This window comes from Raphanus sativus, chromosome 9, assembly GCF_000801105.2.
Source record: "Raphanus sativus cultivar WK10039 chromosome 9, ASM80110v3, whole genome shotgun sequence".
Taxonomy (NCBI): domain Eukaryota; kingdom Viridiplantae; phylum Streptophyta; class Magnoliopsida; order Brassicales; family Brassicaceae; genus Raphanus; species Raphanus sativus.
The window spans coordinates 7600629-7618720 of record NC_079519.1 but is presented as its reverse complement, the minus strand read 5'-3'; the positions used below and the strand labels follow the sequence as shown (position 1 = coordinate 7618720).

At 36.7% G+C, this 18092-nt stretch overlaps 1 protein-coding gene across 2 annotated transcripts; it reads left to right on the top strand.

The window, feature by feature from the left end:
* Positions 1–956: 956 nt before the first annotated feature.
* On the top strand, positions 957–3660 carry LOC108828648 (probable serine/threonine-protein kinase PBL16). Of its 2 annotated transcripts, none has more exons than XM_018602396.2 (6): positions 957–1393; positions 1995–2317; positions 2422–2557; positions 2639–2772; positions 2831–2954; positions 3035–3660. In XM_018602396.2, the coding sequence occupies exons 1-6, from the start codon at positions 1330–1332 to the stop codon at positions 3493–3495; spliced, it is 1242 nt and encodes a 413-aa protein (XP_018457898.1). In that variant the 5' UTR covers positions 957–1329; the 3' UTR covers positions 3496–3660. The 2 variants fall into 2 exon arrangements, with proteins under 2 accessions (XP_018457898.1, XP_018457897.1); XM_018602395.2 differs by having other exon boundaries at positions 960–1393; positions 2636–2772.
* Positions 3661–18092: the final 14432 nt, after the last annotated feature.

Genomic DNA, 18092 nt, shown 5'->3' with positions numbered 1-18092 from the left:
CTTTCTATAAAGCATCAATTTAGATAACAAATTATGATATATAAGTAAGATAAACTAAGAAAGTTAATTTTAAACGGCTGCATATTAAATTCAAATAACTGATTTACATTTTGTATAGAAAATACAAACTGTTGCATACTTCATGAAAAAAATGAATATTCATTACAGAATTATCAATTGTCTTTTTTTTGTCTTTTTGAGGAGCATAACATGTTTCTACTTATTTGTGCTAGTGATGTCGCTGTGTATATTGCAATTTTATGAAAATATGTTTTTTGTGTGGAAAGCCTAGCTAATGCATAAAAGTTCTGCTTTAGTTTTATATTCAAATTATCAAATTACTTATTTAGGCTTTTGTCATCGATAATATGTTAATGTGACAGCTATACTTGGGTATAATGAGCAGATCCGTTTTTGTAGAAAAATTAGCCGATATAAAATGTTGAGTCACTTTGTGAATTATGCACTAACATAGTATTGGATTAAAATGAAATAAATGTGAACACCGCCAAAAAAGAAAGAATGTGAACACAAAATTTATCGATAACAGAAAAAAAAAAAGAATTGAGAAAAGGCAAAGGCGCACGCTTAGACAAAGAGAAAGCGATCGAGAGTGATAGAGTTGTGGTCTGAAAATGCGCATCATCATACATGCGCACTATTAAAACAAATGAGAACATCCCACCAAATAAATAAGACAACTAATGGTTCTTCGTTTGATTTTGATTTGTTTTTTTTTCGTGGTTCACTTAATCAGAAATCTGTTGCAATTTCTTTTTCCAAATAGCGAAAATTTTCAATGAAATTAATTTCTGACTTTACCCTAGTCTAATAAATCAAGGGAATAATTTGCATTATCAGACCAGAGAGAATTGTGAGCGGACCGGATCAAACCGGACCAGAACAAAACAGAGCGATATGGACTGTTTTTCTCGTTTCCTGACTTTCTGTTTTGAAATGTCAGTGGAAAAAAAGAGAAAGAGAAGTAGGGCCCATCTCCGCCATAGCCAAAGACCTCTTTCTCTTCCCACCTCATAGCTCTGTGCCCATCATTACCACGAAGAATCCCTCTCTCTCTCTCTCTCTCTCTCTCTCTCTCTAAGAAGAAACGTTTCCTTTAGAGTATCGCCCTTTTGCATCTTCTCTTTACCTTTTGGTTCTTCCAAAAAAGAAATAAAGAAACCAAGAAGAGGAGAGAACAGAAACTGAGAGCTAGGTTGTCTTTATAGGCATAAATGATAAATCTGTAACTTGCAAAAAGATAATAAAGTTCATTTCTCATTAAATATAGTAATTTCTCTCTTTTATCGTGTGTGTTGTTTGGGAGTGATGGGTAACTGTTTGTGTAGATTTGAGCCGTTTAATCATAAAGTTTCTGCAAACGCTAAGTCAGGTTTGCGTTTCTATCTCCTTCTTCTTTCTTGATTTGGTTTTTGGCTTTCTTGAAATTCTTTACTACTGTTATGGATTTTTTTTTCAATATTTTCTCCTGAAATTACGAGATTTTCTTATGGCTCTATACCAAAAAAGCTTTCGCAAACTATGAAAAATCTGTCGGTTATATACCAAACTTATTTAATAGAGTATTCTTTTTTACTTTCTTTGTTTATTTTGATTATGCTCTCTGTATATTCATCATCCTTTCCTGGTATTCTTGGTTTTATAAAGTCAATGTTTTTGTTCAATTAGTTTAATTTCTTTTAGCTCAATTTGTTTAGAATTTTAACCAAGCAATTAAAATCTGTTGGATTTATTTTTACTATAGTCTCCTTCAGTTTCATTTCTGTCTATATGCTTTTGTTTTCTTCTTGATTGGTCCCTTCAGAAGACATTTTTAATTACATATTCCAAGTTGTTGAGATTTTAGACCCCATGAAAAATAATACATCCAAAACCAATCAATTCCACAACATGTTTCAAATATTTGTCAAGTAGAATCTTCAACTATATCCACAGAATCAAAAACATTAGATCTTTTTTATGTTTTCGTACAGAATCACCTAAAGAACAGAGTCCACGTGAAGAAGAGACACGTGTTAAAGAAGTTCAAAAGCTGCCATCAAATCCAAAAGAAGTAGAAGATCTAAGACGTGACTCAGCTACGAATCCTCTGATAGCTTTCACATACGATGAGCTTAAGAACATTACAGGTAATTTCAGACAAGACAGAGTTCTTGGTGGTGGTGGCTTTGGAAGTGTCTACAAAGGCTTTATAAAAGAGGAACTGGGTGACCAAGAAGAAGTTCCAAAACCACTCCCTGTGGCCGTTAAAGTTCACGATGGAGACAATAGTTTTCAGGGTCACAGAGAATGGCTGGTTAGTTGTAGTCTCTCCGTCTTTTGCTTGTGTCCCAAGTCTAATCATCAACCCTAAGAGAGAATGGACTAAGAATCTTATCTATGGTCTCCGATGTTGTGTAGGCAGAGGTGATATTCTTGGGACAGCTTTCACATCCGAACTTAGTGAAACTGATCGGTTATTGCTGCGAGGATAACCACAGGGTGCTTATCTACGAGTACATGGCTCGTGGTAGCGTGGAGAACAATCTTTTCTCAAGTAAGTTTTAGTGTTCTCTTACCCTCATTTTGTCTTCTTGCTTGAACTCTTCTGAGTGTATGTGTATCCTTGTGGTAGAAGTGTTGCTTCCTCTTTCATGGGAAATTAGAATGAAGATTGCATTTGGAGCAGCCAAAGGACTCGCATTTCTTCACGAAGCAAAGAAACCAGTCATCTATCGTGATTTCAAAACCTCCAACATTCTTCTAGACATGGTTAGTACTAGTATTACATAAATACTATTGTGGAGGTTTCATATTAGTGTTGTGACAGGAATATAACGCCAAGTTATCTGACTTTGGACTCGCCAAAGACGGTCCTGTTGGAGATAAATCACACGTCTCCACTCGTATAATGGGAACTTACGGCTACGCAGCTCCTGAATACATCATGACAGGCAAGTTTCTTCTACAATGTATAGATTGTTTGAGTTTGAATCTTTTTGATGACATATTTGGTGACTTTCTTGGTTGCCAGGTCATCTGACTCCAGGGAGTGACGTGTACAGTTTTGGTGTAGTTCTGTTAGAGCTTCTCACAGGGAGAAAATCATTAGACAAGTCACGGCCCACGCGTGAGCAGAACCTAATAGATTGGGCTCTTCCGTTGCTGAAAGAGAAGAAGAAAGTGTTGAACATTGTAGACCCGAGAATGAACTGCGAGTACCCGGTTAAGTCGGTTCAAAAGGCTGCAATGTTAGCTTACCATTGCCTTAACCGGAACCCGAAGGCTAGGCCTTTAATGAGGGACATTGTGGATTCTTTGGAGCCTCTTCAGGCTACAGAAGAAGAGGCCTTACTTGTCCCTACTGTTCAGAAAGCAGTTATTACCATTATAGACGAAATGCCTAAGAATGGGTTGAAGAAAGTTGAAGATGTGAAGAAGGTTGAAGAGGTGAAGAAGGTTATTGAAGATGATGATAATTCACGTTGTAATTGATCACTTGGATTCTTTTATTTTCTAAAAATAGACAATTCTAAAAGTGAAAACTAGACTATGTTGTGTGTATCTTTGACATATACAGACTAAGAGCGATATACATATCACATATGTTTGCGAATCTTTTTTTTTTTCCTTTTTTATTGAAATACAGAGCTTTTAACCTTTCTGTTTTCTCTTCTCACTTCTCAGTCAAAAGATTGTACTGATGTGTAAAAGTTGTCTGCCACACATATTGCATTAGCATCCACAGGTTTCAAGATTAGTCTCGTGAGGCCCAATAGAAGATGGGTCTCAAATTTGTTGACCTAAAGTCGGCAACTAAATCCCCTTCTTATTAATCAAGAAGCATTTTTAAAGAGTAACATTTGGTTTGTAAGTTATTTACGGGTATGCCATGCTGACGTGTCGGCACCATATTCATTCTCAGCCGATTTGTATATTTGTCCTCAACTCACTAGAATAATTACATAAGTCTGCCATTGTCATATAATATACTCTCATCGTCAAACATTAATATAATTCATCGAATTATTTAGCATTCAATTCCGATTTATCCGTTTATGGCAACGTTCATATAATTGCGTGTATGACTTAAATGTTTGAATTTATTGTGTTTTGTTTCATTTGTTTATATATGGGAAACTCGGCTGGTGGACTTTAATTTCGTGTCAGATTTGGTGAGTACTATGATTTGCAATTTATGATCTTTCTATAATGATTAGGCAATTTATGATCCTTCCATATATAATGATTTTGGTCTGTCCGAAAAATATGAATATTTTAAATATAAATGTAAGTGGTTCATTTTATAGTTTTGGTTCATTTTAGGAGACAACCTTCATTTTATAGGTTTGTTTAGATTGCAATTATATCCTACTCATAATAATTGTTTTCAAAAATCTATACTCGGATTACTATTGGATATATCCCCTTCTTATTAATCAATGAGCAATTTTTGAGAGTAACATTTGTTTTGTAAGTTATTTACATGTGTGCCATGCTGACGTGGCGGCACCATATTCATTCTCAGCCCATTTTTAGATTTACCCTCAATTTACTAGAATAATTACATATGAATGTCATTGTGATACATGTGAATAATCGACTTATATAATATAGTCTCATAACCGAATTATTCGCATTCAATTAATGATGCATCCGTTTATAGCAACCTTAATTTACTGCCTTTAATTTCGTGTATTAATTTAATGCCACTAATTTATTGTCTTTAGTTTCGTGTGTACATTTATAGCAACCTTTGTAGACCGATTTTAATTTGGTTTCGATTTTGGAAACTACTATGATTGGCAATTATGATCCGTCCATAATGATTAAACAATCATTCCTTATATCATTTATTCATTTTCAAAATAGACAATTATGCTGTCATTCAAGGAGTGGCAATTATGAGTAAAAAAATATCGGGTATTAATTGCATAATACTAACGGAAATTTAAACTTGGTGCACAAGATCTAAAAATATATATAATGATAGTGGAGGTCATTCCGAACAAAATAAGTCGTGTACATGTAGGTGTGATTATATAAGGTTTCTATTACTTTTATTGCCTTATAATTCGTGTACATGTTGCTCCTTTTTTTTGTCTGATAGCAATCCGTCTAATGGTTTTCAGGGTTTTAACCAGAGCATTTTCAAGCGAGAGACTAAGAATCGAAGTGGAGTTTTATCTTTCCAATTCACAGGTTTTTGTAATTCACATTTTTTTTAATGTTTACTTTTAAATATATTACTTTTATCTTTACCTTTCTAATTCACAGGTTTTTCTGCGAGAGACTAAGAATCGAGTTCAGACTAAGAATCGAATTTGAGCTTTACCTTTCTAATTCACAGCTTTACCTTTCTAAGTCGGTAAAAAAATACTGACTTACTTTACCTTTCTAAGTCGATAGTTTTTTTTTTCAAATTAGGCCACAAGTATCTTTTCTTATTTCTTTTATGTTTACTTTTAAGAATATTATATGCAGCTGTTTGTTACTCTTTGTTATTTTAATATTTTTGATTAGCAGTTGTATAATTTCGGTAAATGAATAGACTTGATTTTTTTTTTGAATTGTTGTTTATTGATTATTAGCTAATAATCAAGAATTTGATAATAGTCTCATTCATGGAAGACCAACTCAGAGAAAGCAGCCACACAAGATATGTTTTATTATATGATTTATATTTGGTGTTCATAATTTCATATACAAATATGAGGACTGGCCACATATTTATTTAATTTATTATAATTGTCACACATATAAATAATATGGAGAATATATATATAGAGATTATGAAATTTAATATAAGTAGGGAACTATATATCTAGCATATTGTAAAGTCGGAAATATAGAAATTTATATCAAAGTATTTCTTTTTCTATATGGAATTTCGGTTACCGTATAATTAAGCTTATCTTACTTGGTAAAACAATATATTTAAAGCTTCTTCACACAAGTTTGTCAACATTAATTGGATTTTTAATTTATGGAAATATATGAATATATGGTGGAGCATTGATAGTAATACATTTACTACTCAAAATATTCTCACGAGTTTATATCTTTCTTTTTTTAATATAAAACGAATAAATTCAATATTGGACTAACAATCTAACATATAATTACTTTTCCTTTATTGATTAATAGGTGAATACATTTATGAACAAATTCAAATTAATAAATATGTATCATCCCTTTCTTATTAATAGGGAAGAAAAGTAAAAAATAACCTTTTAGTTAATACTTATTTACCCCAATATCATGTTGACATGTCTGTTCCACAATTCTCTTCAAACCATATTTAGAAATATCCTTAACTTACTAAATATATTACAGGTTTTGTCATTGGTCTCACTTCTCTCAAATATTGGTTTAGACTATAGTTACGCATTTAAATCTGTTTTCCTATTTATGACAGTGTTTCGAACACCATAAATAAGAAATATGAATCCTTGCGTTACGCAATAAGAAAATTGGAAATAAGCAGTGATTAATTACTCTATATATTTGACTATATTAATAAAGAGAATAATTTAGTTTCTTATTCTGTACAAAGTAAGTTACTCATAGTTAGCAACATTTATGCGAGATTTTCCTAATCAAAATATGAAAATTTATTTTTGCATTTAAAGTAAAGGTACGCGTACTAAGTATGATTATTTAATTTGACCAAAAATATGAATATCCTCTATATATTAATGAAGAAACATTTAAAAAGTTGTAACCTTAAGTTTGTATTAACTAAAAAAATCTTGCTTAAGTGTCACTTAATTATGATGTTAATTTTGTTTACGTGGCACCATAAAAATTAATTAAAAATTAGTAACTTCAAAATCCAATTTCTAGGAAATATTATATTAATCCAAACATAAATGTATATGATATGATAAACTTAATACTCGACGATCTCATTAAATTAATACTCGGCGATCTCATTAAATTAATACTCAACAATCTCATTAAATGATACTTTCTTTAAATGGCTCAAGGTTGATTTATATTGTGATTCAACATAATATTTTTTTTAAAAAAATGTGTAAGATATAATCTTAGTCCATATTACTAAAACAGAAATTTAAATCAAAAATTTACTATATATTATGGTCTAAGTATTGCATGCTTTTGGTATAAAACAGAAACTAATGATTTTCTAAGTGTTGTTTTTTTTAATTAATAACAAAGAGACGCTTTGATAAATAATAGCAAAAGAGACGCATCTATTCAAAGTTGTTTTGTTAATAAAAGAAAAAAATATTTTATAGCAAAGAGACACAATTTTAGTTTAGTTTTCAAATTTGTAATTGTCTTTTTTAATATTTTAATTTTCCATCTTATATTTTCAAAACGAAAGTAAAAATCTGATATTTTGAAAATTAGTATAACTTCAAAATCAAAAAATATTTAAATTTTATTTACTGACAAGTTAGTAAAAGAAAATATCCATATGTATCAGCCCAACATATAAATGATTATATAAACAAACAAAAATTGTAAAAAAATTCAATCATATATAAATCTTAAATTTGTCAATACAATATGTTTAATTAGAAAATAACTATTTATTTCGGATTATCTATAATCAATGTCGTTTAAATGTTCTTTTTAATTTTAATTGAGTCGAAATAGGATCAATCGTAAACTGCCGGTATTATGATCATTAGAAGACAGTAAAAATCCTAATATTTGAACCAAATTTTCCTGATACACAATTTATGTATCAAACTCTTTTGGTAAGATTAAATTAATTGTTTTTATACCATATTGTTTGAATAGTTGAGAAACGTTTTGACCAAGTTAATGATTCCACCAAATTTTTAAGCTTGGTACAAAATTTTGAAGAAGTTCTATATGGTAGGTTTAATTTAAGATAATAATATACTTTGTCACCAAGTCTAAAATTTCGACAACTTAAAACAACTTTGCTAAATATGTTGGGCTTATTGCAAAAGTGACTCAAAACTTGAATTCAAACAGAAAACTAACCTTTTCTTTTGACTCATTTTTTTTTTGAGTTTTTAACCCCACATCTGCATTTTATCTACGAAAATGCCATTAACCCTTTTTTTTTTTTTTTTCGAAAATGGCTTCTTTACTGTCTCAACCTCATTTTCTTCAAGTATTTACAATATTGCCACTGCCATGAATAGTGGGAACAACCTTGTACGAACTGTTTGGAGCTTTTAATGCCCTTTAATGCACGTAAATCTCTTTACACTCTCTCTGTTTCAATTGTTATGAACTAAAAACAACATTTCTTTCACTTTCTCTCCATATTCATCCAAAAAACTGAAGCTTTTGATTCAAAATTGTTTGGAGCCATATTTCTTTCGTTTTGACTTACGGTTGCTTTCGTTTGAGGTTCTGGGTGGTTGGAGAAGACCCTGTGTGCAAACAAAGTCATCTCACCTAGTTGAAGGTACGAATTTGAATTTTTTTCAAAATCTGTTCGCGTAGAAGACTTACAAGTAAGTCATCTGTATGTAGAAGACTTACTGATGAGTCTTCTGGTCAAACGGACGACTTAAACTAAGTCGTCCAGCTTTGTTTGGTGAAAAAAAACAGTCCAGACGACTTATATATAAGTCGTCTACGAGAAACAGGCTAGTTTTGCATTTGACCGAATCGTGTCAGATCTTTGACTATTTCTGGACGACTTATAATTCAGTCGTCTCTCGGAAAGTTAAAATTTCAATATTTTATTAAACTAGACGACTTACGTGTAAGTCGTCTTAGGTTAGTTTTGTAGTTGAAAAATAAAACTTCATAATTTAATTTTTACCAGACGACATAATATAAAGTCGTCCCGTCAGAAGACTTAATTTAAAGTCGTCCGGGGAAAGCAAAGTCGTCCAGAATTTTTCCCAATTAAGTCGTCCAAACCTTGCTTATCCCGGACGACCTTAAATTAAGTCGTCTAGCTGGACGACTTTTAGTTAAGTCGTCTGGAGAAAGTTAAATTTCAAGTTTTATTTTTCAATTACAAAACTAACCTGGGACGACTTACGTGTAAGTCGTCTAGTTTGAATAAAATATTGAAATTTTTACTTTCCAGAGACGACTGATTTATAAGTCGTCCAGAAATAGTCAAAGATCTGACACGATTCGGTCAAATGCAAAACTAGCCCGTTTTTCGTAGACGACTTATATATAAGTCGTCTGAATTTTTTTTTTTAACAAACAAAGCCGGACGACTTAGAATTAAGTCGTCCCTTTTAATTTTCAATTGCAAAAGTGACCTCTTTAGACGACTTACCTTTAAGTCTTCTGGACGACTTAAATCTAAGTCGTCTGCGATAATGTTTGTTGAACTTCTTCATTTTCTCTATGTTTACTAATGTGTTTTATTTTGAATATTTGCAGATGATTTTTAAGTTACATGCAGTGTATGGAGAATGGTTGTTGAGAGATTTCCGTTGGGATTTTTGTGGTTGATGATCTCAAAGGAGCAAGATTGTTTTTATTGAATGAAGATTCAACACATGCTGAACTTGTTGCAATGGCTCAAGAAGATTATAACCTGGACATGAGATCAGTGACTGTGGAGATTAGCTACTCATTACCAGCAGAAATGATGATGACTCCAAGCAGTCCTCCCATTCATGTTACAAGTGATAGACAAGTTCGAAACTTGCTCGAGATACTCAAAACGCATAGAGTATGTCTTTGTGTATCAAGCCGCAGCAAGGTGGAAACGGTTTCAGAGAAAAGAGAAGAAGCTGGTGATAATGATGAAGCTGGTGAATGGGAAGAAGATGTTGGTGATAATGATGAAGCTGGTGAATGGGAAGAAGATGTTGGTGATAATGATGAGGCTGATGAATGTTTTGAAGATGTTGGTGATAATGAGTCTGTTGAAGATGAAAATCAAGATGGGGAGGAGGAAAATGGGGAGGAGGAAAATGGGGAGGAGGATGCTGATAACACTATTGTTGGTGAAACGGATCAGAATGGTGGGGATTACAGTCTTTATGGAAAGGTTCTAGATGAGGACGAGGAAGATGATGATAATATTTGTTTTGAAGAAATTGAAAAGACATATGCTAAGACAAATGCTATTGAAGGAGGAAAATCGGATTGTACCAGCATCTATGTCAACCAGAGTTTTGTTAGCAAGGATGCACTGCTTTCAGAGCTGCGGTTGACAGCAGTGAGGGGTAGGTTTTCTTTCAGAATATACAAATCAACAAAAACTCTCCTTGTGGCAATATGTCGGGTTAGCGGTTGTGGATGGAAGATCAGAGCGAGTGTGAAACATGGGTCAAACACGTTTTGGGTAACAAAGTATGTGGAAAAACATTTATGCTCAATTGGAGACCGAATCGCTCAGCGGAGACACTGTACTCCAAAGTATGTTGGTAGTCTTTTCATTGATCGTGTTGGGATCATTGATGGGATAACTCCACAGCATATCACTGATGCAATGAAGAACATGTTTGGCATGACGCTTGATTACACCACTTCATACAGAGCACTGTTATATGCACAGAAATTGGTGAGAGGATCAGCAGAAGAAGGGTATTCGCGTCTGCCTTCATATCTCGAGCAAATCTCCATTGCAAATCCTGATTCTATCACGGCTATAGAACTTGATTCTGAGAAAAGATTTAAGTATCTATTTCTCTCTTTTGGAGCTTCTATCAAAGGTTTTAAGTATCAGAGAAGGGTCATTGTGGTGGATGGAACTCACCTAAGTGGAAAGTATGGAGGTGTTATGTTAGTTGCAGCCGCACAAGATGGCAATTTTCAGATATTCCCATTGGCTTTTGGGATCGTGGATGCTGAAGATGAACCTTCTTGGGAATGGTTTTTCACAAAATTGGCTAGTTGTATATCTCATGACAAGCCTCTGGTGATAGTCTCTGACCGGCACGCGGCCATTAAAAGTGCGTGTGAGAAGGTGTTTCCTTGGGCAACCCGAGGAATATGTTATTATCACCTTCAAGATAACATTGTCAAAAAGTTTAAAGGGAAACATCTCATGTACTTGGTGAAAGGGGCTGCTTATGCGCACACGGTTCACGATTTTAACCGGTACATGGCTGAGATACGGAGTGCAAACCCGGAACTTGCAACGTATTTGGAGAAGGCCGACGCCAAGCTATGGTCAAGGGTTTATTGTAAGGGGAACAGGTTCAACATAAAAACAAGCAACATCGCTGAATCTATTAATTCCGCACTGAAGCGAGCAAGAGGATTTCCGATTCCGTTCCTGCTGGAGTTCATAAGGCAGAAGTTAGGAAAATGGTATTGGAAAAGGAGACAAGATGCTTTGAGTCTCCCAACTGTACATAGCCGGGGTGTTGAATACTTGCTTGCTGTTCGATCAGAGATAGCGGATACGATGACGGTCGAACCAATTGATGGATGGCGTTTCTTTGTCAAAGGTGGCAAAATGGACTGTGCGGTTGATTTGGAACATGTAAAGTGTGGTTGTGGTGTCTATGGAGTGGAGAAAATACCTTGCTCTCATGCTATAGCAGCTGGAACACATGCTGGTGTGCATATCGACACACTTGTATGTCCACTTTACTCAAAGAATCATCTGTATGCAGGATACTCAGAGAATATATATCCTATCGTGTCACAACATATTGAGGAACGAGAATGCTTTCCTCCAAACGTAAAGCGTGGTCCGGGGAGACAGAAGAAATCAAGATGGCAATCTTGGTTGGAGCTATCTAGGATGAGGGGACACAAACCCAGGAAGAAACACAGGGCACGGAGATGCTCAAACTGCAAGGAAACTGGCCATACGAAACCACAATGTACACAACCAGTTGACTAGTTGTCCAGACGACCTAAATATAAGTCGTCCAGTCTTGATTACCCGTCCAGACGACTAATTTCTAAGTCGTCCAGTGTTTCGTCTACCTTCTACGAAGTCGTCCAGTGTATTAGACTACCTTCTACTATCCCTTCAAGTGTATTTTTTTAGACGACCTTTTACGAAGTCGTCCAGTGTATTTAAGTCGTCCAGTGTATTTAAGTCGTCCAGTGTTTAGACTACCTTCTACTATCCCTTCAAGTGTATTTTTTTTTAGACGACCTTTTACGAAGTCGTCCAGTGTATTTTATTTTTAGACTACCTTATTTTTTTTAGACGACCTTATTTGTAAGTCGTCCAGTGTATTTTATTTTAGACTACCTTATTTTTTTTAGACGACCTTATTTGTAAGTCGTCCAGCTGGAAAACCTTCCAGACGACTTATTTGTAAGTCGTCCAGCTGGAAAACCTTCCAGACGACTTATTTGTAAGTCGTCCAGCTGGAAAACCTTCCAGACGACTTATTTGTAAGTCGTCCAGCTGGAAAACCTTCCAGACGACTTATTTGTAAGTTAGAGAAATCTATACAAGTTAGAAAATCAAATAAATCATACATGCCCACAAACATACAAATAGATTTGTGTAAACAAATAGTTCAAATATACAAATAGATTTGTGTATACAAATAGTTCAAATATACAAATTGATTTGTGTATCTATACAAGTTAAAAAATCTATACAAGTTAAAAAATCTATACAAGTTAAAAAATCTATACAAATTGATTTGTGTATCTAATCATACATGCCTACAAACATACCACCATCCTCATTATCTTTCAGATGCTGATCAACAAGCTCCGTCCATATAGCCAAAGCCATAGTATCCCTCATAGTCTTCGCATTGGACCTAGCAAAGTCTTTAGGGCTAAAGGGGACCCCAAGAGCATGACATTCAATGTACTTTGCAGCGTACACGCCACAATCACCATTGTTGGCCGTGGGTACATCTTTGAGGAGTCTCTCATAAGTGTATCGCTCCAACCCATGCATCTGGTCTCCGCACTCCACAATCAGATAAGGGACCATCTCGAGAAAAGGCTCCATTATCTCATCCCATCTTTCTGGTATGGTAGTTGAAGGTATGCTGTCCCAGACGACTATGTGCCTCTTAGGGATCGATATCCAAATAGCCACCCAATGTTTGTTGTCCAAGTTCAGTGGCGCATAGATATCATCAATGTCCTCCCCCCACTTCTTGTTTGATTGGCAAAATGAAGGCATTGATCCGTCATACAAACTCGCCGCCCCACTAGGTAGCATTTTTCCTAAACCATTGTGATCAGACGACGATGTTTTGAAGACCAGATACTGTTCTCTCCAAGACTGGGTAAAGTTGTGATCCAGGAAGCACATTCGCTCGCTCCGGAAACATTGTGGGTTCTCCTTATACCTCTGCCTCAGCACATTCATCCAAGCATCTATATGCTGCATATAAAATAATACAAGTTAGAACCTTCCAGACGACTTACAAATAAGTCGTCTGGAAGGTTTTCCAGCTGGACGACTTACAAATAAGTCGTCTGGAAGGTTTTCCAGCTCGAAAACCTTCCAGACGACTTATTTGTAAGTCGTCCAGCTGGAAAACCTTCCAGACGACTTATATATTTACAAATCTATACAAAGACAAGTTACCAGACGACTTATTTGTAAGTCTTCTGGAAGGTTTTCCAGCTGGACGACTTACAAATAAGTCGTCCAGCTGGAAAACCTTCCAGACGACTTATATATTTACAAATCTATACAAAGACAAGTTACCAGACGACTTAAAGATAAGCAGAAGACTTACTACGTCTTCCAGCCATGCTTTGGATGTCCGGAGTTTTTGATACCACCAAGTTGGTGATGTACGTGGTTTGTCCTCTTCCTTAGTGAAATAATCACTGCAAACAAAAAAGCAATCAGTTTTGGTAGACTAAATCAAGCTATTATGGGTAAAGCAATCACTTACGGATCAGTTTTCAACCAATCAGCGAGCTCCTTCATCTTAGGTCTGTTTAGTGTGGGAAATGGATTATACTTTCCCACTCTAAGGAGTTTCCTTCTCTCTGCCGTATAAGGAGATATCTGCGTGGGAGCAGGTTTCTTCGTTCGTTCACTCCTTGCACGCACAGAAGCAGTGGGAGCTGTTTGGTCCAATACAACCAGGCTCGGTTCTGAAGCTGAAGCTGGATCGGTGGAAGCGAAGCTCGGTTGTTGATCGTTGGAAGCGAAGCTCGGTTGGTCAGTGGAAGTGAGAGGAACAATCTCTTTGGAGGTGACACCATCTGCTTTATCCTCCGGCAAGATCTTATATACCGAGATCGCCTCATCTGCTGTATCCTCCGGCAACAATCTCTGCAATAAAAGAGAACAAGTTAACCCTGGACGACTGCTGGAGTTCAGACGACTTATTTGTAAGTCTTCTGGAAGGTTTTCCAGCTGGACGACTTACAAATAAGTCGTCTGGAAGGTTTTCCAGCTGGAAAACCTTCCAGACGACTTATTTGTAAGTCGTCCAGCTGAAAACCTTCCAGACGACTTATATATTTACAAATCTATACAAAGACCAGACGACTTAAAGATTTGATATTAACCTCTTTGGGCAGAGGAGAAGGCTGTTTCTTTTGTGGAGAAGGCTTTTTCGTTTGAGGAGCAGGCTGTTTCGTCTGAGGAGCAGGCTGTTTAGTTTGAGGAGCAGGCTGTTTCGTTTGAGAGCAGGCTGTTTAGTTTGAGGAGCAGGCTGTTTAGTTTGAGGAGCAGGCTGTTTCGCCTTTTGAGGAGTAGGCTTTGCCTTTTGAGGAGCAGGCTGTCTGGTGGGAGGAGTAGGATGATTGGTTTGAAGTGGAGGCTGATCCTTTTGAGGAGTAGTCTGTTTGTTACTAGCCCCGGTTTCTGGGGCTTGTGGGGTAGGGTGTTTTTTACTAACCCGGTTTCTGGGGCTTGAGGGGTAGCCTGATTGGTGACACCAACCTTCTTCTCCACAGCTTCCAATCTATCGGAGATCTTCCTAATCTCCCTGATGCACTTCTTAAACCCTCTTTCATCATGTCACCTAAGTCCTTGAACATGTTTTCTAACTCCTCTCTGGTCACCCAACTAGCCTCTTCTCTAGCCTCTTCTGTAGCCTCTTCTGTAGCCTCTGTAGGAGCCTCTTCTCTAGCCTCTTTTAGGAGCCTCTTTAGGAGCCTCTTTACGAGCTTTCTTCCGAGGTCTCTGATTGTCTTCCTCCACCTCCTCCACAACCATCTCTTTGGCTCTTTTCGATGGAGTCACAAACTTGGGTTTTGTACCAGTGACTTCCCAGCAATCCATGGTCCACTTCCACGGTCTCCGATCATACATCACTTTAATGATGTTCTCCGCGGGCACGTCATCAACCTCAGAGTCCCATTTTGGCCACATTTCACTAATGTCCTTCTCAAAGTGTGATCACGCGGGTCTGCAGTAAATAGAAGAAGAATCGAGTTAGATATTTGAAACAAAATACTAAATAGACGACTTAATTATAAGTCGTCAACTAAGTCGTCCAGCTGGACGACCTTCCAGACGACTTATTATAAGTCGTCTACTAAGTCGTCCAGCTGGACGACCTTCCAGACGACTTATAATAAGTCGTCTACTAAGTCGTCCAGCTGGAAGACCTTCCAGACGACTTATAATAAGTCGTCTACTAAGTCGTCCAGCTGGAAGACCTTCCAGACGACTTATAATAAGTCGTCTACTAAGTCGTCCAGCTGGAAGACCTTCCAGACGACTTATAATAAGTCGTCTACTAAGTCGTCCAGCTGGAAGACCTTCCAGACGACTTATAATAAGTCGTCTACTAAGTCGTCCAGCTGGAAGACCTTCCGGACGACTTAATTAAGTGAAGATGGAAAGGTACCTGACTCAAGATAGCAGCTTTCATGAATCTGCGGCCTCTGCTGCCGTCGTAAGCCAGAATCGGTGGAGACGGACTGTTTGCTCTGGGTAGACCAATACTAGCACCCAATCCCGGAATAGCTTCGTACGCCCAGACCTGAAGAACTTGTATAAAGCCATCCACGGTGTAACAGCCAGTAATATCTTTGTTCCACAAAGAGTCCATCAGCACCTTAAACGCGACTCTCCCCCATGGATAATTCTCAAACCTTTCTAAATCCATCACTAGCCTTGCGAGAGTAGCTCGTGTAGCGCTTGAGAACTTTTTCTTCAATGAATCCAGTGAAGATGGAAAGGTACGCGAGTCGCTTGCGATCTTCCTGGACCAATCCCCGCATCTCTTCAGTGCTGCTATTATCTGATCAGTACTTGGCCCAGCTTCCCGATGAACTCCCATCATCTCCCAGAAAGAAACCATCTGTGGGGTAACTTCACATTCTGGTGTCTCAAGGTCCTCGATGTAGTCGCAGTTTAGACCAGTGATGTTTTCAAACTCTAACAGTGAAAACCTCGCAGGTTCTGGACCCAACGAGACACCACATCTCGTACTTCTTCTTAATGTCCAGCTTTAAACCGAGCAAGTGGTGAACCAGCCTTGAAGCCCAACCAAATCCCTGCTCCTTGAACTTGATGAAAACTCCCAATCTCGACTCCTTGAGCTCTTCAAATTCAGCATCAGTGAGAGCTTCCCTAAGAGCAGTATGCAACTTCGTGTTATCCGTATGATACGAAATGCTATTGTGGGGTTCTGGCTCTTCCCCTAATGTGTATAACCTACGGGGGAGTTCTGGAATATCCATCCTTTTTGTCTGCAAAATAATCAAAGACAACAATAGAAGTCAGAACACAAGCTAAATCAATCACGCCTTAATTGTTACTCCAGACGACTTAGTAGACGACTTAAATATAAGTCGTCTAGAAAGTCGTCCAACTGAACGACTTAGTTGACGACTTATATTTAAGTCGTCTGGAAAGTCTTCCAAATGGACGTACTAAGTCGTCCAGGTTGAAGACTTTCCAGACGACTTACTTACAAGTCTTCCAGTAGAAAAATTTCAAGCGGACCTGATTAGTCGCAGAAGGAGTTCGAGTACTCGTCATTGTGGTTATAGATCTGAAAAAATAAACGTGAAACGGTGAGAATGAGTAAATTGAAAGAAGACAACGTTTTATGTTCATCTTTTCCACGAGTTTGATGACTTACCGGCGTTAGGGTTTACAGAGAAACGGCGCTACGGTTTACAGAGAAGAAGCGGCGGCGCTAGGGTTTAAAAGAAGCGGCGGCGCTAGGGTTTAGAAGAAACGGCGGTGCTAGCTAGTGTTTTAGAGTAAGCGGCGGTGAGAACGTTGGTGAGCACGGTGGCGAGGGCGACGGTTTGTTCGGAAATAGTGGAAGCGGGGGCGCTAGGGTTAGAGGAATCGGCGGCGCTAGGGTTAGAAGAAGCTGCGGCGACAACGGTGAGAATGAAGTGAGATAGATAGCCGACGTTGAGAACGATGGTTTGTTCGGAAATAGTGGGAATTCGAATCGCCTTTGATATCGCCGGTGAGAAGAGAACTGTTAGGGTTTCTGTTCGCGGAAAATGAAAAAAAAAAAAAAAAAATCACCTTATATATTGGGTAAATAATCCGGTTAGCTTTAAAAGTACATTGGTAAACTTTAGGTTTGGTCCGGTTTAGACGACTTATTCTGGCTGATAATGTACATCAGACGACCTAATATTTAGTCGTCTGGGAACAGAAGACTAAATATTAAGTCGTCCAATACCCTAAAATGAACCCCTAAACTAAAATGACTAAATTAACTTACTAACCACGTTATAAAATCAAATTATACTTCAATAGTGTTTACTATACACAGAAACGAACACGCCTAGGTAATTTAAAAAATTTTCAAAAACGGTTTTAATGCTTTCCAAAATCTAACCCTAAGAACACATACAATACTACACATATGTTGATTGAAACATAAACTAAAGAGAATATCATGACTCCTACTTTCACTCATCTGGGCTGAAAACAATTGAAATTTGTTATATATTAATTTATATCTCTTAAGACATATGTTAATTACATAATTCCAATTTTCACTTATCAAAATATTTTTTACAAAATTTTTAAATTATGTTTAAGAATAACTGTCCAGACGACTTAACTTAAAGTCGTCTGGACGACTTATTTTCAAGTCGTCTGTTTACAGACGACTTGCGAGGGGTAGAAAACGTAAAAAAAAATCCGTTTTTTTGTTTGTTCACAAGGAGATAGTTGTAATTTCAATAGCCTTTTAAGTTACTTTTGCCTTTGACCCAAGTTGGGGTACTCTTTTGGGTTTGACTCAAGTTTTGAGTCACAATGGTAATTCTCCCAA